General features: G+C 42.9%; 2 protein-coding genes across 3 annotated transcripts in view; one reads left to right on the top strand and one right to left on the bottom strand.

The window, feature by feature from the left end:
- PYY (peptide YY) overlaps positions 1 to 27,790 on the bottom strand; it is a 338,368-nt gene that overhangs the window by 205,650 nt on the left and 104,928 nt on the right. The window lies entirely within an intron of this gene.
- NAGS (N-acetylglutamate synthase) overlaps positions 21,361 to 27,790 on the top strand; it is a 37,344-nt gene continuing 30,914 nt past the window's right edge. Inside the window, exon 1 of the mRNA XM_082271293.1 lies at positions 21,361 to 21,857. Coding sequence (XP_082127419.1) covers positions 21,534 to 21,857 — 324 coding nt within the window. The 5' untranslated portion in view covers positions 21,361 to 21,533. The remainder of the gene's footprint in view (positions 21,858 to 27,790) is intronic.

Below are 27,790 nucleotides of genomic sequence, written 5' to 3'. Positions count from 1 at the left end.
TCTGTTTTCCCATTCTATGTCGCCATGTTACTAGTGATTATTGCGACCCCAAGTACTTTATACTTTGTACTCATTTGTACTATTATTCTTTAATCACTTGTTTGTTTGTTTGTTATGCTTATAAAACTCAATAAAAACCATTGAAATATAAAAAATATTTCCTTTACATTCAAGGCCAGCTTCAGGTTACACGAGGCTTCATGCAAAATTTTAATATAAAAGTGTGTTACCAAAATTATGCATTTTTACCAGAGCTGTTCCAGGCAACAGGGAAAAGAAATCAGTGAGCTACTAAAGCTATCAAGTTGTACGTAAATCCTAAAAATCTCTCAATTTACCTTTTATATGAGTTGTTTGTAATCTATTGCAGCCAGATCTGTGCAGGCCATCAAATGGGGGAGGGTAGGGGGTTGTACTTCCTTGAGTAACTTCCCCCCTACCCCCCTCCTGTCTTTCTGTATCATCAATCACATTTAAACTCGAGAGAAAGTCTAAAAAAAAATTGGTGACTGAAAGAAATATATTGAAGCAGAATGTCTGTTTCTGAAATTAATTTGAAAATAAAATGCCCGTAAGTTTTATGATTAAATTTTTAGCTTTCACTGCAATACCTACCTCCTCTCCAGTGCTGTACACTACAGGAAGTTTTTTGCTGCTCGACACTCATCCTCATCCAGGTTGCATGATAACTAGGATCATATACAGTGAGGGAAACAAGTATTTGATCCCCTGCTGATTTTGTACGTTTGGACGCTGACAAAGAAATTATCACTCTATAATTTTAATGGTAGGTTTATTTTAACAGTGAGAGACAGAAAAACAACAAAAATATCCAGAAAAACGCATTTAAAAAAAGTTATAAATTGATTTGCATGTTAATGAGTGAAATAAGTAAGTATTTGATCCTATCAATTAGCAAGATTTCTGGCTCCCATGTGTCTTTTATACAGGTAACGAGCTTGGAGGGCTCCTAATCTCAGCTTGTTAACTGTATAAAAGACACCTGTCCACAGAAGCAATCAATCAGATTCCAATCTCTCCACGACCAAGATCAAAGAGATTTCCAAGGATGTCAGGGACATTAATGTGCTTCTTCTTAAAGCCACTCCTTTGTTGCCTTAGCCGTGTGTTTTGGGTCATTGTCATGCTGGAATACCCATCCATGATCCATTTTCAATGCCCTGGCTGAGGGAAGGAGGTTTTCACCTAAGATTTGGTGGTACATGGGCCTGGCCATCTTCTCTTTCATGCGGTGAAGTTGTCCTGTCCTGTTGGCATCAAAACACCCCCAAAGCATAATGTTTACACCTCCATGTTTGACAGTGTTCTTGGGGTCACAGGCAGCATTCCTACTCCTACAAACACGGCAAGTTGAGTTATTGCCAAAGAGCTCTATTTTGGTCTCACCTGACCACAACACTTTCACCCAGTTCTCCTCTGAATCATTCAGATGTTCATTAGCAAACTTCAGACGGGCCTGTATATGTGCTTTCTTGAGCAGGGGAACCCTGCGGGTGCTGCAGGATTTCAGTCCTTCATGGTGTTTTCTTGGCGACTATGGACTATGGCTGAGCACTGACAGGCTGACCCCCCACCCCTTCAACCTTTGCAGCAATGCTGGCAGCACTCATACGTCTATTTCCCACAGACAATCTCTAGATTTGACGCTGAGCACCTGCACACCATTTCTTTGGTTGACCCTGGCGAGGCCCGTTCTGAGTGGAACCTGTCCTGTTAAACCACTGTATGGTCTTGGCCACCGTGCTGCAGCTCAGTTTCAGGGTCTTGGCAATCTTTCGATAGCCTAGACCATCTTTCTGTAGAGCAACAATTCTTTGTTTTAGATCCTCAGAGAGGTGCCATGTTGAACTTCCAGTGACCAGTATGAGAGCAAGAGAGCAATAATACCAAATTTAACACACCTACTTTCCATTCACAGCTGAGACCTTGTAACACTAATGAGTCACATGACACCGGGGAGGGAAAATGGCTTATTGATCAATCTAAAGGAGATTGTGTAGGATCAGATTGTTACATGTATGGCCAACCAAAGACTTTCCATTTTCAGATAGTTACACCACTATGATGGTAAATGAGTACAATTATTTCTCCGTGTGGACTCAATGTACTATCTTAAACTATTTATATAGGAAATTGTGAGTGGTAAGAACTTCTCCAAGTTACTTACATAGTTACATAGGTAAGGTTGAATAAAGACAATAGTCTATCCAGTTTAACCTGTGTAGGTGTACGTGTGTCAGTTGCTATTTCCAGTGTTCCCAATCAGATTTGATGAGGGAATCCTTTGTGGTGGGAGGTGGAAATGGTGAGCGGCGGATGGCGTATACTCATATGGTAAGTTGAAAATTGAACAGGAATAATAACGTTCTTTTTTATCCTCTCCCAATACCTTTTCATGTCCTGTTACATCCTTTACTTTCCCCAATGACCTGACATTCAGCCAAAATCTATTTGTTTATACGCAACTTGGACTGTATTCCGTGTGACCAGAGCCCCAGCGCGTGACTTTGTAATCATATGCTGTTGTATCAGCAAATACCATGGGAGGGAACATGGAGGAGGGGGGGTGGCAGGATAGAGACAGGTAGAGAGGACAAAAAATGTCCTTCTAATTGAGAAACTAAATTACTTTAAGGGATCACAAACATAGGTGTTGTAGTCTTGGGTTTGAAACGCAAGTCAAACGCGGATTGGAAAATTGCTATTGACTTGATAGGAGCATTTCCCATAGGTCGAAGGTTGTATTTGACCTGCTTTGGGTTTTGCTGCCTACCTTTTGAATGCAGCATGCCCTACTGAGGTGCGTATGAAACACGATAGCTGATCTGTTACATAGTTAGTCAGGTTGAAAAAAGACACAAGTCCATCTGGCTCAACTAATAAAAAAAAAAAAAACGGTAAAGAAAACACAACCATACAATCCCATCTACACATCCTATACCCGCAATTGATCCAGAGAAAGGCGAAAAACCCGCAGCAAAGCATGATCCAATTTACTACAGCAGGGGAAAAATTCCTTCCTGATCCCCCGAGAGGCAATCCGATCTTCCCTGGATCAACTTTACCTATAAATATTAGTACCCAGTTATATTATTTACACCTAGGAAAGAATCCAGGCTTTTTTTTTTTTAAAGCTATCTAGTGAGCTGGCCAGAACCACCTCTGGAAAGAGTCTACTCCACATTTTCACAGCTCTTACTGTGAAGAAGCCTTTCCATTTTTGGAGACAAAATCTCTTTTCCTCTAGACGTAAAGAGTGTCCCCTTGTAGCTGGCCAGCTAGAACATGTCCAAGGTTGCTAATATGACCTACATGTATATACAGCTAGACCTGTTAATAACCTCAATACAGTGCATATGTTTATATGTGAGAGACAAAAGCAGAGTTATTTACTGTGATTTCATGTTTGGATGTCACATAACAATTGTATGTTGTGTTCCCAGAAGCAAAGGAAAAATATGCCTGTAAGATTCATTTGTATGCATGTAAGGTAAGCTCAGACACAGCAGAGTTGAAACCAGAAAGCACAGAGTTAAACTTTATTACCCATAAGGAGTTTGTGGCCAATCACAGCCAATCTCACACTCAGCAACAGTCTTGGCCAATCACAGCCAGCCTTACACCCATTTTTTTTCTCTGAAGCCTCATGCTTCAGCCAACCTTCTCATTCCACTACAGAGCAAGAGAACTGAATAGACACACAGATCCACAGAGCAGTTTTATGGAAGCAAGTGGCCAAAAATAGGTAATTAACAGTTATATATGGTCCTATTGTTAGTAATGTGATTAGAGCTGTATACTGAACTAGTTATGTGTTCACTTGTAGTTCCACCAAACAAACTCGAACACAAAATCAAACAAACAAACAAACTATCAAACTTCAAAAGTTATATCGAATTCAAACTATCGAACAAACCCAAACAACTCTAACAACTCAAAACCAAACCCAAGCAAACAAACTCAAACAGCAATAGAGAGAGAAATATATCCACCATTTGTTATACTGTATTCAGCACATGTTGTACATGGACTGTCTGCTGCAAAAGTGTCACTGTTATCTATGAAGAAAAGTTGAAGTTAATAAAGAAGATATCTTAAGCGTTTGGTGTGCTCTTTAAACCTACTGCTTTCCATAGAACGGTGTTAGAGGAATTTATAGAGTAACAGACAGTCTGGTTAGACTGAAGTCAGAGAGATCCAATTGTTCTAATGCCACAGCGCATAAGGCACTTTGTAGTGCTGCGCCTGCCACACCCCTTGTCCTCTGTGAAGAGAATAAATTCAGTTCCTCTAATCTTTTCTCATAGCTGAGCTCCTCCATGCCTCTTATCAGTTTGGTTGCCCTTCTCTGCACTTTCTCCAGTTCCCCGATATCCTTTTTTGAGAACTGGTGCCCAAAGCTAAACTGCATATTCCAGATGAGGTCTTACTAATGATTTGTACAGGGGCAAAATTATATCTCTCTCTCTGGAGTCCATGCCTCTGTTAATACAAGAAAGAACTTTGCTTGTTTTGGAAACTGCAGCTTGGCATTGCATGCTATTATTAAGCTTATGATCTACCAGAACCCCCAGATCCTTCTCCGCTATGGATTCCTCCAGATGTACTCCCCCTAGTATGTATGATGCATGCATATTCTTAGCCCCCATAACTTTACATTTATCAACAATTAAACCTCATTTGCCACATAGTTGCCCAATGAAACTGTGCAATGTTAAACCTATATGTATTTTTTCTGTTCTTGTATTGAACTGTACCGTTACTTTTCAGCAAAGACAAAGAAATGCCACTCTAAGTGAGTAACCTACTCTCACACGTTGTGAACAGGAACCCAGGGAGCTGCACAGCTCATCTGTGAGATTCAGAGACATGCAAAAATCCGGAATATTGCTGCACTCCTTGGTTACATTAGCAAGTTACCAAGCAACTTTAGTGCGAAACGCGTTACCTTTTATGTTTCTGTCATAACTGTGATGTGATTTTAATGCTTCAATTAGGTTTCCAAGGTGTGCAGCAATATTCCAGATTTTTGCATGGCTCTATATCGTTACTTTTGTTTTGATGTATGGCGACATCTACTGGCAGCTTTGGGCCACTACAGCTTGTTTGGATTTTTGGCTTCTTCTTTTGTCCTCCCCTACTGATTAGTGCTAGTAAATTTAGTCCTAGCTAGACCTTACCTTTTTTTTCTATGTTCCCTTTCTATGTTCCCTGTCCCTGCAATTCTTTGCAGGGACAGGGAATTTGAATTTATTGTCATTGTTTTTTGCTTCAGAGGACTGAGGACACTGATGTAAAGGGGGGCTGTGATATGAAGGAGGCTGTGACAAGATAGGGGGACCGAGGACACGGATGTAAAGGGGGCTGTGATGTAAAGGGATAGGATTGTGATTTGGAGGGAGGCGACTGAGGATAATGGTTTATAGGGGGAGCTGTGATCACTGATGCTAAGGAGGGGGGGGGGGGGCTGTGATGTGAAGGGGCATTTTATGAAGACATTGATATAAAGGGTGACTGTGATGTTAGATGGGGGCTGAGGAGGACACTGATGTGAATTGGGGGGGGCTGTGATGTAAAGGGAGGGGATTTTGATTAGGAGGGGGACTGAGGATAATGTGAAGGGGGAGGGTGAAGTAAAATGGAGGGGGCAAGGGATACTTTGTAAAGGGGAAGGGGGTCTTTGGTGTGCAAAGGGGACTGAGGGCACTGAAGTAATAGGGGACTGAGATGTGAAGGCAGTAATGTGTATTGGGGACTGAGGACATTGATGGAAAGGGCCATCTGTGATGTGAAAGGGGGACTAAGGACACTGATAAAAAGGATGGCTGAGGACATTGATATGAAGGGGAGTCTGTAATGTGAAAGAGCCAAAGAGGATATTGATGTGATGGGGAGTTGAGAACATTTGATGTGGGGCTGTAATGTTGAGGGGTGGGAATGTGATGTGAAAGGAGGGGGATCTGAGCCACAGCACAAACATTTGATTTGAACCTCTGCTGGAAGAAAATGTTACTGACTGGACCTCCTTGAATTTAATTCAATACCCCTGTACTACACAGGCTGCCTACAGGAGGGGCGGAGACCAGACCAGTCACCCTGCACAAGGAGCGAGAGCAGCAGTGTCTGGTCTTTATTACAGGAAGGTCCTGCACAGATCTGGAAGAAATACGCAAAACACACCAAGATTAAAGGAAGACTACACATGACGAATGTACCGTATTTATCGGCGTATAACACGCACTTTTTCCTCCTAAAAATGGAGGGCAAAACACCAGTGCGTGTTATACGCCGATCTATTTTAAAAAAAAAAAACAGTCCAGGCAGCGCTGAGAGGCAGAGGAGGGGGGCGGGCCATGCCGAGTAGTAGGAAGGAAGAGCGGTTGCTGTCATAGGAAGTCCCGCCTCCTATGATAGACAGCACAGTGATCCAATGCCGGGACGTGTGACGTCTATCATTGGCGCCGGGACTACTGATGACAGCGGCCGCTCGTCCTCGCTTCTCCTCGGTCCGGCCCGCCCCCCTCTGCCTCTCAGTGCTGCCTTTTTAAAATACCTGTATGTCACCGCTCTCTGCAATGGCGCTGGCGAGGCTGCTGTTACTTTTCCCGGCATTGATGGACACTGCGCTGGCGAGGCTGCACTGGGGGACACTGCGCTGGCGAGGCTGCATTGGGGACACTGCGCTGGCGAGGCTGCATTGGGGACACTGCGCTGGCGAGGCTGCACTGGAGGACACTGCGCTGGCGAGGCTGCACTGGAGGACACTGCGCTGGCGAGGCTGCACTGGAGGACACTGCGCTGGCGAGGCTGCACTGGAGGACACTGCGCTGGCGAGGCTGCACTGGGGGACACTGCGCTGGCGAGGCTGCACTGGGGGACACTGCGCTGGCGAGGCTGCATTGATGTACACTGCGCTGGCGAGGCTGCACTGGGGGACACTGCGCTGGCCAGGCTGCACTGGGGGACACTGCGCTGGCCAGGCTGCACTGGGGGACACTGCCCTAGCGAGGCTGCACTGGGGGACACTGCGCTGGCGAGGCTGCATTGATGTACACTGCGCTGGCGAGGCTGCATTGATGGACACTGCGCTGGCGAGGCTGCATTGATGGACACTGCGCTGGCGAGGCTGCATTGATGAACACTGCTCTGATGAGGCTGAATTAACTCTGTGCTGATGAGGCTGCGTTCACGGGCACAGGTAAGACTGCATTTGATTAAAAAAAAAAAAAGGTCTGAGTTCAATGCTGTTTATTTCAAATTTTAGCTTTTTTCCTAAAATTTCCCTCCTAAAATTGAGGTGCGTGTTATATGCCGATAAATATGGTATTTAGACCATATTTGTATTGCCTGGAGATCAGCATTAAAAGAAGTGTTTTATGCTGTTCTGTCCCTGTTGAGGAAGATTTCACCTCTCATTCTGTCTAGATTTCAGAGCTTCTAACTTCTCCAGAATATTCCCTTTGATTGGATTTCAGCCTCCTGAAAAAGAGCACTCCTGTAAGGAAGAGTTGGGGAGGGATGAGGTGCGGGGGAAAAGTTATGCGGATTGGAGGTTTTATGCAGGAGGGTTTAACAGATGGGTATGTTAGTTGCATTGGAAGTTATAGGAATTTAGGATGATACTGTATGTTTGGAACAGTGTGTATTTGACTAAATGTATAGGGCCCTGACTTGTGTCTTATTTTGGGGCCCAGGTGTTTCATGCTATGCCCTGATCACATATTGGTTCATACACCATAATATACAGTGCAAATACAAAAACCTTAATATCCTCCAGTGACCAAAAATGTCAATACAAATACATTAAAGTCCACGTGCAAAAAGGAAAATCCTCTTCTTAAGTGTTCATATAATCCTATACATGTGATGAGCATCCATCACCCACATAGAAATATATTCAGTGAAGCCACCCCCTCCTATGGAAAAAGTGCCAGCTTACCAACAGTGTATGACCCTCTGATTAAAGAGCTTAGAACCGAACAGCTCAGCTTGGATCGACAAAGAGCAGTTCGAAGGGTTCTCCTCAGAGGCAGATAGTTGTGGGATAGTTGTCAGCTCAGCGTCATCCCATGAAGTTTGTAATCAAGACATAAAAAAGAAACGCTCCAATAGCGTAAAACCTTACTATTGAATTTATTGCAATTACAATCACAATTACATTGAAGTGACCACCATAGTGCTGTACAATATGTTCCTTTGCTGTCCAAACACAAACATAGCACCCGCACTTGTGGGAATTTGATGACATCAGCACGTCGTTTCACCCTACCTGTTTCATCACACGTGACGTCGTCCGTGCCATGAAACTCATCAGACCCAGTTCAGTAGCCAACTAAATCCTCTTTCTTTGAGTTAGGTGTTCATATAAAAAGGAGAGAGGGTTGAACATATTTTAGGAACCAGACCTACCAAAAGCACACGCTGGAATTACTTAATTTTCATTCCCAAAATTACTTGTCCAGTATTATTGTACATCATTGCAAATATACATGCTCTAATAAACATGTCCATGTCCAGTCCCCATGATAGAGGCCATATGACAACTCCCATCCAACAATGCAGCTGAATTATGGTGTTGTCATCAGTTATTCAGTGTATTTTGGCCCTTAGGCCCACTTTCATAGTTTAACATTATGGTCATCCTTCTATATTTTCACATTGTTTTGTAATGTACTGCCATTAATGTAGGAAAAAAAACACATATATATATATATATATATATATATATATATATATATACACACACACATACACACACACACACACACACACACACACACACAGGCGCATCTCCTAAAATTAGATCATTAAAAAGTTAATTTATTTCAGTAATTCAATTGAAAAAGTGAAACTCATATATTTTATATAGATGCGTTACACACACATTTCAAGGATTTCTTTCTTTTAGTTTTAATGATTATGGCTTACAGATAGTGAAAACCCCAAATTCCATATCTCAGAAAATTAGAATATTACTGCAAAATTAAATCATCACTGACTGTGGAAACTTCACACTGGACCTCATGCAACTTGGATTCTGTGCCTCTCCACTCTTCCTCCAGACTCTGGGACCTTGATATCCAAATGAAATGCAAAATTTCCCACAGTCAGTTATGATTTGGGGACCCATGTCATCTGCCGGTGTTGGTCCACTGTGTTTTATCAACTCCAAAGTCAGCGCAGCCCTCTAGCAGGAATTTCTCAAGCACTTCATGCTTCCCTCTGCTGACCAGCTTTATGGAGATGCTGATTTTATTTTCCAGCAGGACTTGGCACCTGTCCACACTGCCAAAAGTACCAATACCTGGTTTAATGATCATGATATCACTGTGCTTGATTGGCCAGCAAACTTGCCTGACCTAAACCCCATAGAGAATCTGTGGGGTATTGTCAAGAGGAAGATGAGAGACACCAGAGCCAACAATGCAGACAAGCTGAAAGCCGCTATCAAAGAAACTTGGGCTTCCATAACACCTCAGCAGTGCCACAGGCTGATTGCCACCATGCCACGCCGCATTGATGCAGTTATTCATGCAAAAGGAGCCCTGACCAAGTATTAGGTGCCTACTATACTGTACATGGACATACTTTTCAGTAAGCCAACATTTCTGTATTAAAAATCCTTTTTTTTTATTGGACTTATGTAATATTCTAATTTTCTGAGATACAGGAATTTGGATTTTCACTAGCTATATGCCATAATCATCAAAATTAAAAGAAAGAAAAGCTTGAAATATCACTCTGTGTATAACGCATCTATATGAAATATGCAAGTTTCACTTTTTGATTGAATTACTGAAATAAATTAACTTTTTGATCTGATTTTATGAGGGTTGTGTGTATATACTGAAAACAATTATAAACGCACCACTTGTTTTTGCCCCCATTTTTCTTTTACAAAAAATTTTATTGTAAACAAAATAGGTAACACAATAATTCACTTAAGATATGGATACATCAAACTTGACATATGAAAAGGTTCCCAGCGTAGGACAAAAAAGAATATAACATTAATTCCTATTACAGTATATCATTTTGAGGAAAATCCTAGATCCATAGGTGAAGAGGTCCTATGTTCTGACTGATAACGGAATATAATCTATGCACTAAGGTGTATTAATGAAATCCATGAGGCTGTTGAGTTGTATAATAAAACATAAGATGCTTTAACAAAAGTATGTAGTCATTGTAACCATTGTCTTCTCTGGCACCACACTCAGTGGTCATTTGGCCCCATTTTTCATGAGCTGAACTCAAAAATCGAAGAAAACTGGGATTCATATGTGAAGAGAACAACTCTCCAAAGTGCCAGATGCCATCAAATTTGAGCATTTGCACACTCAAGTCGGTTACGATGATGAACTGCGGTCGGGTCGAGACCCCGATGAGGACGACAAGCATGCAGATGAGCTTCCCTGAGACGGTTTCTGACAGTTGGTGCAGAAATTCTTTGGTTATGCAAACCGATTGTTGCAGCAGCTGTCTGGTTGGCTGGTCTCAGATGATCATGGAGGTGAAGATGCTGGATGTGGAGGTCCTGGGCTGGTGTGGTTACACATGGTCTGCGGTTGTGAGGCTGGTTGGATGTACTGCCAAATTCTCTAAAACGCCTTTGGAGATGGCTTATGGTAAAGAAATGAACATTCAATTCATGGGCAACAGCTCTGGTGGGCATTCCTGCAGTCAGCATGCCAATTGCACGCTCCCTCAAAACTTGCGACATCTATGGCATTGTGCTGTGTGATAAAACTGCACATTTTAGAGTGGTCTTTATTGTGGCCAGCCTAAGACACACCTGTGCAATAATCATGCTGTCTAAGCAGCATCTTGATATGCCACACCTATGCGGTGGACGGATTATCTCGGCAAAGGAGAAGTGATCACTAACGCAGATTTAGACAGATTTGTGAACAATATTTGAGAGAAATAGGCCTGTTGTGTACATAGAAAAAGTCTTAGACCTTTGAATTCAGCTCATGAAAAATGAGGGGGGGGGGGGACAAAAGTGTTGCGTATATAATTGTGTTCAGTGTGTGTATATATATGTAGCACCCTCCCGGGTAGGTGCTAGGCGAAGCATATATGTGACCCTGTTCTGCTTATCAGGAGGGTCTGATCTGTTAATTAGCCTGTCACATGCTTCCAGGTGTGACCTGTTGAGTCTGGGGAGTCTCCCCACTGTATCCAATGAGGGACCTTGTTGGACAGTGGAGGATACCTAGCCAATAGCACACCAGGGTTTATGACTGTCCCAGTGAGTGGGCATTGCTGCAATGCATCCTGGGATTAGGAACAAATCCGAAGGGGGCATGTGACAGGGTGTTCTTTTGGCGGGAGCAAAGTCTCAGGAGGAGGTGGATGGCTGTCTCTCCTGCTGATGTGAGGAATGTGGCCCAGGCAGTCGGCCTAGGGACCAGGGGTTGAGCTGTGCTGCAGAAGGATCCAGTGTGTTGACCAAGTGGAGCTGCTGGGCAGAATACTTCTGGAAAAACAGTATCGTGAGTACTCAAGAATCTGCCCAGGGGGCTGCCTAAGAGAGGGGACCACTCCCGAGGCGTCAAGGGGATCCAGAAGTCAGCTAACCCAGAGTGATACAGTAAAGGGGGTACCAAGTTGTTAAGCCCTGAAGATTAAGGGGTAAAGGGGGCACCAGGAAGGGCCCTGAAGTTGCTCAGCAGTGCAGTCTACTATAAAGGACAGCTACCTCAGGAAAGGAGTGCCTTAGGAAGCTAAAAGGACTCTTTCACAGTCAAAGGCAAAGTAAAGTAAGCGGCCTAGCTGTGACTAGCTCAAACAGTGTTAACCAGCGTCAGTCAGCGTTAACCAGCGTCAATCAGCATTTTTCTATATCGTCTCAGCCTATTGTGCATAGTTAGGTTTAAATTGGAGTATCCCACTCATCCCTTCTCCTATCCAAGATCCTAATAAAACATAAAAACCAAAGAAACTGGACTGGTCCTTGTCTGAGGTAAAACACTTGGAAACATGTTAGAATGTTCTACTGTTGCTAATGGTAACCCAGGGGAACCCACACACAGCAGCTCCCATCGGAGTAGTGCTACATACACACACACACACACATATATATATATATATATATATATATATATAATCTGTATATGCCAAACCTTTAAAATAAAACTTGCAGAACAAATAACATCCAAGGTTCAATTGCAGGACCTGCCAAGTGGCATCCGGTTGGCCTCTCCCCCTCCCTGCTGGGACCTTGCAGCCATTTATCCCTGTTGACAGTAAATCATTATCAGTTTTATACTGATAAGGAAAAGGGTTATTTTCATCTGAAGCTCAAACAGATGCTTGTTTTAGGGCTTTCTGCTGTGATTTTCCGTGACAGAGCAAATATACGTATGAGCGCAACACCTGCAAATGTACATATTGTTTATATACATAGTAGGAGCAATTGATGCTGAAATACGCTTTTTTTTTTTTTTTTTTTTCTTTTAAATGTCTACTACGTAATTGTATAATAAACACAAGGAACACAGTCTGCATACTGCGCAGTTCAGTGTTTCAGCCAAATTTTGATGTACTGTGGCAAAAGGCATTCGTTGCTCCTAAGGCCGGCCATACGCGGTTCCCAGATTTCGGTTTAACGGTTCAGATTCTAACCGTTAATGGGCAGGCTGAATGTACCAAGTTGAGTGATCAACTTGGGTACAACCAGCCTGACTGATATTCTTGCGATATTCACTGTCCATCACTGAAGACAATTGGTGATTCCCCTGTCTGCACTGTCTGTGTTGATGGGAGAATTGTGCACATTTCTTTCCTGCAACCCGTAGTTGCAGGAAAGAAATTTGCACTGAATATGGCCGGCCTAAGTCCTGAGTGAGGTCACCTCTAGTCCTCATTTACAGGGGTGTACTGAGCCATACACCTGGGCAAAGGGCCGTCTTCCCCTAAGCAGGATGCATTGGTGTTCTGTTTAGGCAGCCTGTGCAAATCAAACATGAGTGGCTACGCGGATCTCCAAACGCATCCCTGACTATGCATCCATGCTGGGCCAATGCATGGATCAGAAAGCAGTCTGATTCGAGAATCAATCCTGCAGGGATGTACATTTTGGGATGCACTTGGAGAACCGTGCAGTTGCCTGCCTGTCATTGATGACTGAAGAAGCTGCCTGTATGCACAAGTAAAGACACCCCTCACAAGGGTATAAGGATCTGTATGCCCGGGTGAATAAGGCTTTATAGAAGATTGGGTGCTGGATGCCAGCAGGAGCTTATCCTATGCCCTACAGACTGCACAAATCCAGAATAGATGGCCTCAATTATACAGGTACTGTACAAGTCCACTGAATTCCATTTTGTATATAACCTGCTGATCCTGGAACACATCTGCTGGTGATAATGGAACACCCTCCTAACTGCTTCTCACACTCAGAAAACCTGGTGATAAAAAAAATGCCCACAGTTAAAGGTCCTTACAGCCAACCAATAAGATTCAAACCTGTCTTGGAAGTTTGAATGTGATTGGTGATGCAAAAAGCAGAGAGAGAAGGTTATACAGTACAGTATATTCCTATTGACCCTTTTAAGGAGCTGTGTCATTATTCTCCAGGGGATTACTCAGAACTGATATTAACCACTTCGGTACCAGGCATTTTCACCCCCTTCCTGCCCAGGCCAATTTCCAGTTTTTAGTGCTGTTGCACTTTGAATAATAGTTGCACAGTCCACACTGCACCCAAGTTATTTTTTATCATTTTGTTTGAGACGGATAGAGCTTTCTTATGGTGGTATTTACTCACCACTGATTATTTTTTTAGTCTCTGTAAAATTTTTCAAATAAGTAATTTTTCTTTACTGATGTGCGCTGATGAGGCTGCACTAATGTGTGCTGATGAGGCGGCGCTGGTGAGGTAGCACTGATGTGCACTGATGAGGCTGCACTGATGGGTGCTGGTGAGGTTCCACTGATCAGGTGGCCCTGATGCGCACTGATGAGGCTGCACTGATGGATGCTGGTGAGGTTCCACTAATGAAGCAGCACTGATGAGGCACTGACTAAGCTGCACTGTAAAAAATGTACTCCCTGTTCTCTGATGCACTCACTGTGCCCTGACAGACTTGCCAGCTATCAGTTCTTCTTTCCTCACAATGAGACTGCGAGTGAAAAAAGAAATGCAGATAACTGGTTTACATGGGACCACCTGTGATTGAACACAGCTGATCACATAGTAAAGGACCGTTGTTGTATTTGGCCCTTTACCCCAATCTGGTATCAACTGTGTCCAAAAGTGACAGCAGGCACAGTATGCCCACACGTGGGAGGATGTCCATGGACGTCCTCCCAGAACTAAAAACCCACATTGTAGCCATCTTTTAGATATAGCACGGGCAGGAACAAGTTAAAGAGAAAATTCACACCTGCATTACATTTTTTTTTGTAATCTCCACTTATTTGTTTTGGTGGGTTATCCTCAGTATATATACTCACAGGTCCAGTGGATCCAGCATTTTCCTATTGCAATCTTCCAATTGTACGCTGGAAATCCGGTCCCACGCCACTGTTTTCTTTAACTACATCATCAGGTGGTCATCATCTTTTCCAGGTTCTTGCTAATGAAATGCATTAGTGGGAGTAAACATCTCCACATTTGGTGATTGGGGGGGAGGAGAAATGCCCCATCATTGATATCGTTAGGAGGAATAGTGCCCCATTATTGGTGTCAGTGGGAGATATTGTGCTTCATTGTTGGTGTCAGTTGGCAGAATAGTGTCTCGTATCAGTGAGAGGAGAGTTGTCTCAAGGACCGGATAAAGGCAGGCAAAGGGCCGCATTCGGCCCAAGGGCTGCAGTTTGGAGACCACTGGTGTAGATGATCATGGTAGCACTGTGCCACCATAGTATATTGTATGATAGATCACTGTTGCTTGTCTGCTCTGCTGTGAATTTTAGCTTTCCGTTTTGTTGGGTTATGGAGAAGACCACATCTGCATTCCTGCTACCTAGTGAGTCCACCTCCAGCACACTAGGTTCTAGGCCTTCATACTTTAAGACAACATTACTATCATGAGTCCAGTTAAAAGCTACCAGACGAAAGCTTTGTTTTCTCTGTACAAAGAGGTAAAGCGGAACTAAAGTCCACCGTACTTACCCCTTTTCTCAGATGATGCAAGTTGATGTTTCCTTATTGGTGCTGGCTTCTTCGCCAGGTCTTCTTCCAGGTTAAGGGTCTTAACCCATGTTAATTGGCCAGGCCAGAATTAAAATACCCATGCACGCACATTGTTAATTCATCCTGGCACCAAGGCAAGCTGGGATTTCATGCTGAGCTGTGCATGCTTTAGAGACCTGCTAACAGGACAGTAAGAAAATAGTCTTTATAGCAATAAGGGATCTATTCATAAATGTTTTTGCCTAAGAATTACACATTTTCAAATTGGAACTAGAAAATGTGAATCCTGGGAAAACGTTTTGTCAATTTCTAAATAGACACTATTCTTAATGGAATATACATGCAGACCCGAATGCTTTGACTTCATTCTGGATTTACTTGGTGGTCAAGAAGCTGGCAGCCTCATATTTCTTAGTACAGGTTTTAACAGATTTGAATAGTTCAGAAATATTTTCTAATTGTTGGACGAGGCAGACTGACTGTTTGTTCTGCTAATATAACCGATAAGCTAAAATGTCCCTAGCAGCCAAATCCTTGACAACTTGTGATCTGGTAATTTGTTAAAAACTGCTTTAAAGCCATATGGGACCAACTTTATGCTGCTGTCTGAACCCACAGACAAACAGGAATGGGGTTATCGGTGAGATGAGACACACATCTAGGGTACAATACTCTAAAGCAATAATCTCCAGACCGTGGCCCCTGGCTTGCCTTTATCTGGCCCTTGAGGCATTATTCCTGCCACTGACACCAATGATCAGGCAGAATTTCTTCCATTTCTTCCACAGACAACAAAAATGGGGCACTATTCCTCCCACTGACACCAACTATTTCTTCCCCCATGCTTACAATTGGGCATTGTTTACTCCCGCTGTGCACAGTCTGGCCCCCCTAAAGTCTGAAGGACTGTAAACTGGCCATTTTTTTAAGAAAGTTTGGAGACTCCTGCTCTACAGAACTAAATTTCCCCCTTCAAGGTAAAGCCATAATGTGCTATTATGCATTGCATACTAGTACATTATGAAAGATTTGCCTTATAATGAAGCCCTCCAGCAGCGCGCTGTCACCAGTGTAGAGGCTTCCATCTTTACCTGGTCCGCCTTCCAGGTTTGCAGACTGTGACCACTTAAATGGCCAAGCCACGATGACGTCACTCCTGTGTATGTGTTTGAGAGTCACAGCCCTGGCACGGGTATGCCAGTCCTTCAGAGCACATGCGCTGTGACATTACCAGATGCTGCTCATTAGAACACAGTATATCCTAAACGTATGTTTTAGGAGATATTCATTTAGGTAGACTTCATTATAAGCTATGTTCCCATGCTCCTTTGGGTGTTAACTCATAATGTCCACAGCAGGCATGCAGAACCAGGGACTTGAGTGCAGGTATATTATCAATAATAAAATATACTGTATATTAAATTGGTCAGGTGTCTGAAATCTCCAAACGAAAAACAAACACAGGGGTGCATGGACCTAGTGCATTATCCTTTGATTGGTTTATTTAAAAAAAAAAAACAGATTAAAAATACTCACTGTAACGGCACCCCGGACACAAAAGGGTTAAAACGGTTTAGGAGATCTTCCCCTTCCAGAGCTACAGGCACAGCTACTTGCAGGACACCAAACTCCCGAACTGGAAACCAAGGAATGATGCAAACAGTGTAGCTGGAACCTTATGAATGCTGCATACAGCTGAATAGGAAAAACCATATGAAGGGTTTACACTCCTAGCAGTCAAACTGGAACAGCATACAATAAATCCCCCCCAATAACGAGACAAGGCTCCGCGTTGAGGTTAAAACAGGAACAACATTTATTGGACGAACACAGCACACTTTTATACAGAATTTGGAACATCCTTCCCCCAACAACCGCTTTCCCATTGGTCAATTGCACAGTACCTGCAGTTCCCCATAAGGTCCTCTCCAGCCATGCAAATGAGGGCTTGAAAATGAGTCAGCAGTGATTGGTCAGATAGCTTGACCAGAAGGACTGCCATGTGCAAGGAGACAGAAGCCCCCAGGGGGTAATCAATGTACACAATAGCCAGACACAGAACAATGGTTCCCTAACGAGCCCTCAATACACATTACTCTGAGTGTCAATACATCTCTTAGCAGACAGCAGGCAAGTTCATTAGCACACCCGACAATAGGTGAATGGAGAGCCACCTCAGACAGTCCGTCTCCTCATTGGACTTCCTGGAATGACTATATTGGGAGTGCACTTCCTGTGCCTTAGAGTTTACAGGAATAAGGTAGATCTCCATATTTCCTGAGAGATATGGGTAATGCATATACTGTCCCATTTGAAATAGTCCAAACCATATTCTCAGTGTACACCACCCTCCCGGTCACCCTGCATCCATAAAAGATGCAGGGTGACTTAAACATAAGAAAGCCACACAAGGCTGGACATAGTGCCTCCCAACCTCTTTAAAGGAATTTGGGGTCCACAACCCCCATGCCCAAAGTGACTCCTGTCACATTTCTCCCCTTTTCCAAACAGACTAACAGGGTATCTGACCTTCTGCCGGTCAGTGCCCTTGTTAGTCCAGCAGCCCACCCAAAAAACAGAAACAGCAGTACAGCCCACCCAAAATAACTGGTTACTACACCTGGGTAGAAGAGAAATTTGTCCATGTCCAGGTGCCTCACCTTGGCTGTGTGGGGGACTGGTAGACTGCCTTGGTGGGTTGCTGAGTGGGCAGAGACCAGCGGTACTCTGCCCTGTTGCAAGCACTACCACGGAAGTAGCCTGGTTGGAGCCTGGTTGTTGGAGGGGGAGACCGACTGTCTCCCCTTTAGATACACCACCATACTGCGGTAGGGAGTGACCGACTGTTTCCCCTTTAGATAACCCACCATGCTGCTGTGGGGGAAGACCGACAGTCTCCCCTTTGGCTAAACAGCCCTGTTGCTGTGGGATGGAGACTGGGCTCCCAATTCCCAATGAAATATTCTGCCGCTGTGGGATGGAGACTGGGCTCCCAATTCCCAATAAAATACTCTGCCGCTGTGGAATGGAGACTGGGCTCCCAATTCCCAATGAATCCATCTGCTGCTGGGGGACAGGACCAACTGTGTCTGCCCCCTGTAACTCAGCCTGCCGCTGGGGAATGGAGACTGGGCTCCCAATTCCCTGCACTTCACTCGGCTGCTGTGGGATGGAGACTGGGCTCCCAATTCCCAACAAATCAAACTGTCCATGGGGAGAGGGGGTAACAAGCTCCTCTCCCAAATATACTTCCAGCCCCTGGGGAGGGAGACTGTCTGTCTCTGCTCCCAATACAGTGTCCTGTTGCTGGGGAAAGGAGACTAGGCTCTCTGTTTCCTGCAGGACACTCTGCTGCTGTGGGATGGAGACTGGGCTCCCAATTCCTAACAAATCAATCTGCTGCTAGGCGACAGGACCAACTGTCTCTGCCCCCTGTAACTCAGCCTGCCACTGGAGAATGGAGACTGGGCTCCAAATTCCCAATAATTCAGGCTGCCGCTGGGGAATGGAGACTGGGTTCTCCTCTTCCCTTAACTGTACCTGCCGCTGGAGTTCCTCCCAACGTGCTAGCTGGCCCTCTCTCTCTGCCCTGTCTAGCAGAGACATGAACACTGAGTTCCTCACGAACCGCTTGGATCTCTCCAGTGGATTGGGTCCGAAGAAGCTCAGCCGTAACCACACCATACGGTCATATTCTTTCAGAGAATATCTGTACTCCACTGCTGGTTCCATCCTGTTGCTTTACGGGTTGCTGTACTGAGACATGCGTTGCCCCCAACTTGTAAATCCACAGAATGGTGTCTCCTGTAGCTGTCCTTCTGGCTGTGGGATTGATCCCGCCGCTTGCCACCAATTGTAACAAACCTCAGCGTAAAAAGGAATGAAACCGCCGTTTAGTGGATGTACCACCTTTTCAGCATGTACGAATTACCCCTGTAGCACACCAGCATACAAATAATCATCCAAAGAGGGCCCCAAACAATCGAACGGCTTTCTGTATAATAAATCCCCCTCCAAAAACGAGACAAAGCTCCGAGTTGAGGGTAAAACAGGAACAACATTTATTGGAAGAACACAGCACACTTTTATACAGAATTTGGAACATCCTTCCCCCAACAACCGCTTTCCCATTGGTCAATTGCACAGTACCTGCAGTTCCCCATAAGGTCCTCTCCAGCCATGCAAACGAGGGCTTGAAAATGATTCAGCAGTGATTGGTCAGATAGCTTGACCAGAAGGACTGCCATGTGCAAGGAGACAGAAGCCCCCAGGGGGTAATCGATGTACACAATAGCCAGACACAGAACAATGGTTCCCTAACGAGCCCTCAATACACATTACTCTGAGTGTCAATACATCTCTTAGCAGACAGCAGGCAAGTTCATTAGCACACCCGACAATAGGTGAATGGAGAGCCACCTCAGACAGTCCGTCTCCTCATTGGACTTCCTGGAATGACCATATTAGGAGTGCACTTCCTGTGCCTTACAGTTTACAGGAATAAGGTAGATCTCCATATTTCCTGAGAGATATGGGTAATGCATATACTGTCCCATTTGAAATAGTCCAAACCATATTCTCAGTGTACACCACCCTCCCGGTCACCCTGCATCCATAAAAGATGCAGGGTGACTTAAACATAAGAAAGCCACACAAGGCTGGACATAGTGCCTCCCAACCTCTTTAAAGGAATTTGGGGTTCACAACCCCCATGCCCAAAGTGACTCCTATCACACTCACAAACGAGTTCTAGGTTAAAAGCATATCACATAAGGAGCGCAGTCCTCAGTTGTGTGATCCGAGGGTAAGTTGTCCCTTGAATTCGTAATGCTAACGCGTTTCGAGGCTTAGCCTCTTCCTCAGAGCCTAGAGAGGCATGTCTAAGCCCTTGCTTAAATACTATACAATGACATTTGAAACAAAGACACATATTGGGTCCAGACCCTCCTCCTGTGGGGCGTGTGCAAAAAACGCCCGCCCACCTCGTCACTGGAATCGAGGCAATAAGTAAACACCAGGACGATGGAGCCAGGTTTCAAAGGCTGTGCAGGAGAGAAACCTACTGGATCTTCACTTTGGGGTCTTTGGCACCTGGAGGACTGAACGAAGACCTCGAAGTTCATGGGGTCATATAATGAGTTCATAGACCCCCAGTCCCTTGAGTTTTAGATTCAGGTACACTCTACTTGCAGTATTTCCAGACTTCCCTGGTCGTATAAAGGGCAGCAAGGTCGCAGCATTTATCCTGGGTTGTCGAGTCCACAGCTCTAGAAATAGTGGAAAGACCCTAATAAGGAGGACTAGTAACTACACCTCTCTGAGCGCAGGGAACTGGTGCCTTGCACCAAAAAACTATCTTTGCGTCTGAAATCTCCAGCAGCAGCTACAAACTGAACATCTGTAGCTTTGGTTGACCCTTAAAATTTACCGCTAATCTAGTATCAGGCATTTATTAAATGCATGCAGAACACACCCAAATGTCAGTAAATCAAATTTGCCATATAAAAGAGGTAACATGAACCTGCCCACAAGACTTCCAAAGTTATCCTGGGGCCCCCCAATTAGAGCCAGATTCTTAGGACAAAATTGACAATTTATGAAGTCAGTGTTTTGCCCCACCTTTGTCTGTGCTTCATTATTGGTCCATAAGGTCATCCATCATGCCTAATAACAATGGAGGGAAAAGAGCAAAGCATCTATTTTCCCGAATTGGTATTTGCATTACAAAATGTGGTGGTGCCCACGCTGAAGCTATTTATTGCCTTATAGAGTGTGTTATTACATGGCAGATGTGATCTATTAACAGGTGAGTACAAGTTTGTGTTACATTGGAATTTAGATTTAAAATAAATGTTTGTGCTTGTAGCCTATGAGCAATTTAGGCCCTAGGTGATGCAATGTATTATACATTCCTACTAATAAGAGATCAGGCTGAAAAAAAATACATACTGTTGACATTTTTTGTAATAATATAAAAAAATAAAAATGTAAATGTAAACAGACTTCAACATAAATTCTCAGATTTGCAACCATTATCCAGGATAAGTCTGTTACTGCTTTTGTCTTCATCTGTTTAATCTGTCCAGGCTCCTGTTTTAGCATCACTGTGCTTTTCTCTTCCTTTCTTGCACAACAGTAAATTGTTGGCCTTCATAGAAGCCTCGCTGACCTGCTGCATTAACCTCTGTCCATTTCCCACAGCCAAACCACACCTTCCAGTGATGTGACCAGCCCTAGTCATATAAACTAAACCTAAGAGAGTGACACAACATTTTGGCTGCTAGGGTGAAAAGGGTGAAAGGATTACTGGGGACAATACAGAAGTCAAACTCGTGAGAAAACGTGAAGGACACAGCATCACTTCTCCATGACAACTGTACCTGGAATCTCGTCTTTCCCTTTCCGTAATGCGCGCTTTCTTAGCGTCCTAGGAGGTGGAAGTGGCTCTGTTCTCCACCAGCGAGTAAGGACCAGACATGATCCCACCCAGGAAGAACTGAAAAATGTACCAGTTCAACAGGATGGCATCAAGGAACAAGGTGGCATCTCAATGGTGGACCGATCCCTGGTGCGGAGGGACATTCGCGCTTTTCTGAGAGAATGTGGTGGCACACCTAGCGAAGCCCGTCATTGGCTGGCACAGTTCCAGGAGATGCATTCAACGTATCAGAAAGCCTTTGCGGTTGTGGAGGTGAGTAACCTTAATGGCCAAACTAGCACAGGACTTTCCTGCACATTTCCTAATTACAGACTGTTAACTGTACACTAGAAGAAGATAGATAGAGATCTAAAATGGGTAACCCAGGATATTTTTGAACATGTTCACTGTTCTCAGAGAAGCCAATTAAAGTGCAACTTCAGGCTTGCCCCTTTTGCAATTATAGCTATGTAAAACATTAAAAATAAGTACCTATATGGTTTCAAATCCAGTAATACACTGTCTCATCCTGCTCTGTACGTTTGGTTGCTCTCCCTATTTGGCATAATTAAAGAGGAAGTAAACTCTGCTTTTTTTTTTTTTCTTACCTGCAAAGTAAAGGCATAATGTGCTAGTATGCATCACATACTAGAACATTATTTAGGTAGGTATTGCGCATACAAACATCCAAATATGGGGGACCGTGTAAGCACAAGCACGCGCCAAAGAGTTCGTAGCTCCGGAACGCAGTCACTGCGTCACTTCCTGATCCGGGACCTTCGTGGAACGCACTGCGTTCCAGAGCTACGAACTCTTCGGCGTGTGCTTACACGGTCCCCCATATTTGGATGTTTTTATGCGCAATACCTACCTACTACCATATTGTGAGTACCTTACTTTATGATATTTCAAATAAATTTATATTACGGTATCACACTATGTGTCCCCCCCCCCCCTGTTCATTTACATACACACTACTGCTGGAGCACCAACCAGGAAATATATTGAATGCTGTGGAACAGTACTTACTCCCCTACCCCCTTTGGTACTGAGATGTACAGACGTGGAAACAGTGTTTAGGACCCCCAGGACCAGCCATCTCTACGCTGTGGTATACAGCTTACATATACCTCTGACTATGACTAATACCCGTGTGGGGTTAGGCACTCTGGTGAGTGCAATCTATTTTATAACCACCCCGGGCACCCTCCTATAATAAGATTTTTGGGATTGCCATATGAAGATTGAGCACCACCACCTATGGACATTGATTTAGGATTTATGCACTGAGCATTGGATCACTTTCACTGTGCATAAGAGCATTTGCACTTTCATCCCTGATTTATATAGTCCACCTTGCACTTCACCTTAATATTTTTTACTAATTATCTCCACTACATCACCGCACTTATCACTTTATATTATTCACTATTGTATATTATTACAGCTGTGTCTCTAATTTTTGAATATCAACATTTAACCTATTATATATATATATATATATTTATTTATATATATTATATAGATTTATATATTTTATATATATATATATATTTATATATATATATATATAATTTTTGTTTTTTTATATTTACCTCCTTTAGCCACCATAGTCACTATTATATATGTCTGCACCTTATGCCACTGGATCACCATATTGAGAGATCTATTTCTTAGGTTATAGCACCTAGCACTTTATGATTATATCACTGCTTTTTTTATTTATATCATATTTATGATAGCGTGTCATTGGATTTATATACTTTTTTAATTAGACATTTTCTTCACTTTTATTTATTTTTTTATTTATATCATATTTATGATAGCGTGTCATTGGATTTATATACTTTTTTAATTAGCAATTTTCTTCACTTATCATTTATTATTGGCTGAATGCATACTTTTTTTTACTAATTTATTTGTGGGCATACAGTAGACTATTTTACCTATACACCATTCCCTGGCTACACTTGAATCCATTTGTTTAATTAATCAATACCCATCAGGCAGCGCCATATTCCCTACCCCTATTTATTTTTAAGCCTTATGATAGGCTTACCTGTAGGTACAAACATTAGAGGGAAGTTTACTTTCTCTTAAAAAATGTGGAACGCATGTTCCTGTCTAAAGAACATTATTTATTTTTATCAAGTTGTTATGGGTAAAGTTCTGCTTTAAGGGTAGACAAACCAAGCCTGGTCTCTACAAGCCATTCAAACATCACTGTCAATGAAGAGGAGAGGAAGTAAAAGGAAGAGGAGGTACAATGGATCTCCTAAAGCAGTTGGTGTTCTCAGTCAGGTCTTATACAGTGTAGAGGCAATAATTCCCTCTCCCAGGATTGGTAGCTGAAGGTCGGCTCTTTGCTGCAGTAGGGACTCGGTGTGCAAGGAAGAAGGCACTAAAGGCAAAACACAAAATTCAAACTCCAATATCATAAAAAGAAAAATTTTTTTTAGGAGTAGCCAGGCTTAACCAGAGTTGTATAAAGTACTCGAAACCCATACTTGAGTAAAAGTACAAGTGCTTGATCAAAAAGTGACTTGAGTAGAAGTGGAAGTGCTCGATCAAAAAGTGACTTGAGTAGAAGTACTAAAGTATTCAACATTTTTTGTACTTAAGTATTGCAAGTAGTTTTTTAAAAAATTTTGCTACTCAAGTACTGAAAGTTAAAGTACAAGTACTGTGTTATGTAGTTATTAAAGAAAGAAGTCAAAAGTTTGAACATCATATTGTTTTTTATTATTTCAAATGCAGCTTTTATTTATACATACAGTAGCATTTATTTTCGTATGCGCTGATAATACACATGTTTTGAGCTTCATTAAACCTGCCATCTACTGTTCTGGCAGTGGTAATTTTTATAATTGTAACGAGTAACTATGCAGCACAAAAAAAAATATTGGAGTAGAAGTATTGAAATCATTGAAAAAATGTAGTGAAGTAAAAGTGCAAGTAGGAGAAAAAAATTCTACCCTAGGAAAGTACAGATACCGCATTTTGGTACTTAAGTACAGTAGTGAAGTAGTTCTACTTAGTTACTATACATCTCTGGGCTTAACCAACATCTACGGCAATCGTACAGTCAAGGTCCCTTCGTTTTTTTTACTTCAGTACACACTTTTTAAAAAGATACCAAACTCTGAACCCCAAAAAACACATTAGCTTTTTATAATAGGAGAAGAAAAATGTAATCTTGACTTAATAGTTCTGCTTCTGGTGCACACCCAACATGATCAAGAGATGATCAAGCCAACTATGTCCCCCAAGGTAGCTGCACCGATAACTTCAAGCTCTTATCACAAAAATGTTTTTCATTGGTAAATTTTGTGCAAGGAAATGCTGGGAAAAAAGGGATCACCAATCAAGTCACATTCGCCCACTGGCCAAATGGAGGAGATCATCAAACAATCCTTACCACTATTGCCTCCCTATAACACTGACACTGCCAATCTTTCTTAGAAATCTGACTATCTATTGCAAGCCTGCTGCCAAATAATTAGTTTAGCCTGACCCACCCATGAATAAAACTGTGAGGACATATGTACTGAATGCTCCCTTCTTCATAAGCACAGACATTTGCGTTTCTTTAACTTGAATGTGTATGTTTGCAAAAGAATTTTGTCAAGTTATGAATCCATAAACCAACATCTAATGTCTGTAGGTAGCTTTAAGTTCAGAGAAGAGATCTGTAGGTTAAAAATAAACAGACAGTAAATGCAAATCCATATATAATATATACATTTGTGTCCAGTGACTTACCCCTTTAACTGCAGAAAAGCCGACTTAGAGCTCTCATCTTTCATAGAATTCTAGATTCACGTCCTTGACCTGTGGGTCTTTAACCTCTCCCATTCTGGAGTACGGCTCTATATCTGAATGTCATTGAACTTATACCTATATATTCTTATAGAATAAACAAATGGGAATTAGAATGGTGTTTGACACAAAACAAAAAAATGATTGCAGTTTACCAATTCGTAGATGTGGTGACTACATTAGTTTTCTTATGTTAGGCTTTTTTTTCCCTTTATTTTTACCTGTGGACCCGGCCAGAAATGCTTCAACTTTAAACATTTGAGTCTTGTGCTTTTTAAACAGACTCCTAGCTGCTATATGGGCCGGGAGCGTGTACATTTGTAAAGTCGATTCTCAGCTTTCATGCGGAAGTGATACAAGCAGCTGTGAAGCCACCCAAATAACTTCCACAACTGCTGCAATGTGGCCCCTTCCCCATCATGTATACCGGGCTCCGCCGTCCCATCTGTGGGCCCTGTGCAGTCATGGTGTGTTTAGTTGGCAAAGGGGCAGTAGAAGCTCTACTAATCCAAATGAATCTGCCCCCCTGTGGATGGACCAGGAAGTGACGTGTATGACGTCACTTCCTGATCCAGCACTGCTATTGCCTGGGGAGGCAACTAATGGAACAAGATCCAGCTGAAGTGGAGCACAGGGGAGACATCATCTAGGGTCTACTAGTGTTATAGCAGCACGCACGCCAGGGTGAATTAAAGAATACTAGCACCAGAGCTCTTGGATAACTGTAAACTGATGAGCTGTCGGGGCTTTTAATGAACTGCCTATAAAAAATATAGGGTACTGAAGGTTTTCGCCATTTCACAGACACACAGTTTTAAGGCTTGACATGAGTATCTATTCACTCTGTGCAACCTCATTTTTTTCTTTTTTTTTTTTATAAAAAGAAATGGGTAATTTATTGTGTTCATGTGCCCTAAAATTAACCGTTGTGTATTTTTTTACTGAACTTTTGCGTTTCATAGACTATTGCCCTAATATCATGTTACATAAAAAATTGTAACTGCTACTACATTATTCTCTAGGGTTTCTGCTTTCAGGAAATATGTGTTTGGGGGGCTTTAAGTAATCTTCGAGTCTAAAATGATTTTTAAGAAGAAAAAATGGCTCTGGGACTCAAGTGGTTAACAAACCAAGCGGTCAACAAAAGTAGCGGTTACAGGGTTGGGACAAGCTATTGAACACTGTTAGGGGTATTTACAATGATCAGCTTTTATTTGTTCATGTAAAATATCAAAAAAAGGAGTATAATCTTGCTGTAACTGCTTAAAAGTTTTAGCTGGAGTTCAGGTTTAATTTGTTAGTCATGCCAATTTAAATCTGCATCTAACACTACCCTCTCCCCAGATTAACAATGGTGCTGCCCAAAAGTATCTCTGTTGCTCCTCCATCCAGAGTGGAGACAATCTAAGACAAGAGGTGTGCTACAGGTAGGATCACCAGGTGGAATTTAAAAAAAAAGCTTCCAAAAAAAGAAAACAAATGCAGCACCACATGTATGGATCGGTAGGGCTGCAATATATTACCAAAAGCGTTGGGACAATATTGAGTTGGCCACTCTTTACAGCTATAACAGCTTCAACCCTTCAAGGTTTAGGAGTGTGACTTTGGGAATGTTTGATCATTCTTCTAGAAGGACATTTGTGAGGTCAGGCACTGATGTGGGTGAGAAGGCCTGGCTCACAGTCTCCGCTCTAATTCATCCCAAAGATATTCTATCGGATTGAGGTCAGGACTTTTTGCAGGCCAGTCAAGTTCCTCCACCCCAAACTCGCCTATCCATGTCTTTATGGACCTTGCTTTGTGCACTGGTCAATCATTTGGTGGAAAGGAGAATATGGTGTGGGGTTGTTTTGCAGGGGTTAAGCTTGCCCCCTTAGTTCCAGTGAAGGGAACTCTTAGGGCATCAGTCTGGTAAGATAATGGGAGCCATGTCATCTGCTGCTGTTGGTCCACTGTATTTTATCAAATCCAAAGTCAGCGTAGCCCTCTACCAGGAAATTCTAGAGCGCTTCATGCTTCCCTCTACTGACCAGCTTTATGGAGATGCTGATTTCACTGTCCAGCAGGACTTGGCACCTGTCCACACTGCCAAACCTACCAATGCCTGGTTTAATGATCATGATATCACTTGATGCTTGATTGGCCAGCAAACTTGCCTGACGTAAGCCCCATAGAGAATCTGTGGGGTATTGTCAAGAGGAAGATGAGAGAAACCAGATCCAACAATGCAGACGTGCTGAAAGCTGCTATCAAAGAAACCCAGCAGTGCCACAGGCTGATCGCCTCAGTGCCACGCCGCATTGATGCAGTAATTCATGCAAAGGAGCCCCTACCAAGTCAACATTTCTGTATTAAAAATCCTTTTTTTATTTTTGATATTGGTCTTA

This window comes from Pelophylax lessonae (assembly GCF_965119305.1).
Source record: "Pelophylax lessonae genome assembly, chromosome: 11".
In the NCBI taxonomy this organism is placed as follows: Eukaryota; Metazoa; Chordata; class Amphibia; order Anura; family Ranidae; genus Pelophylax; species Pelophylax lessonae.
This window is presented reverse-complemented; position numbering and strand designations above follow the sequence as displayed.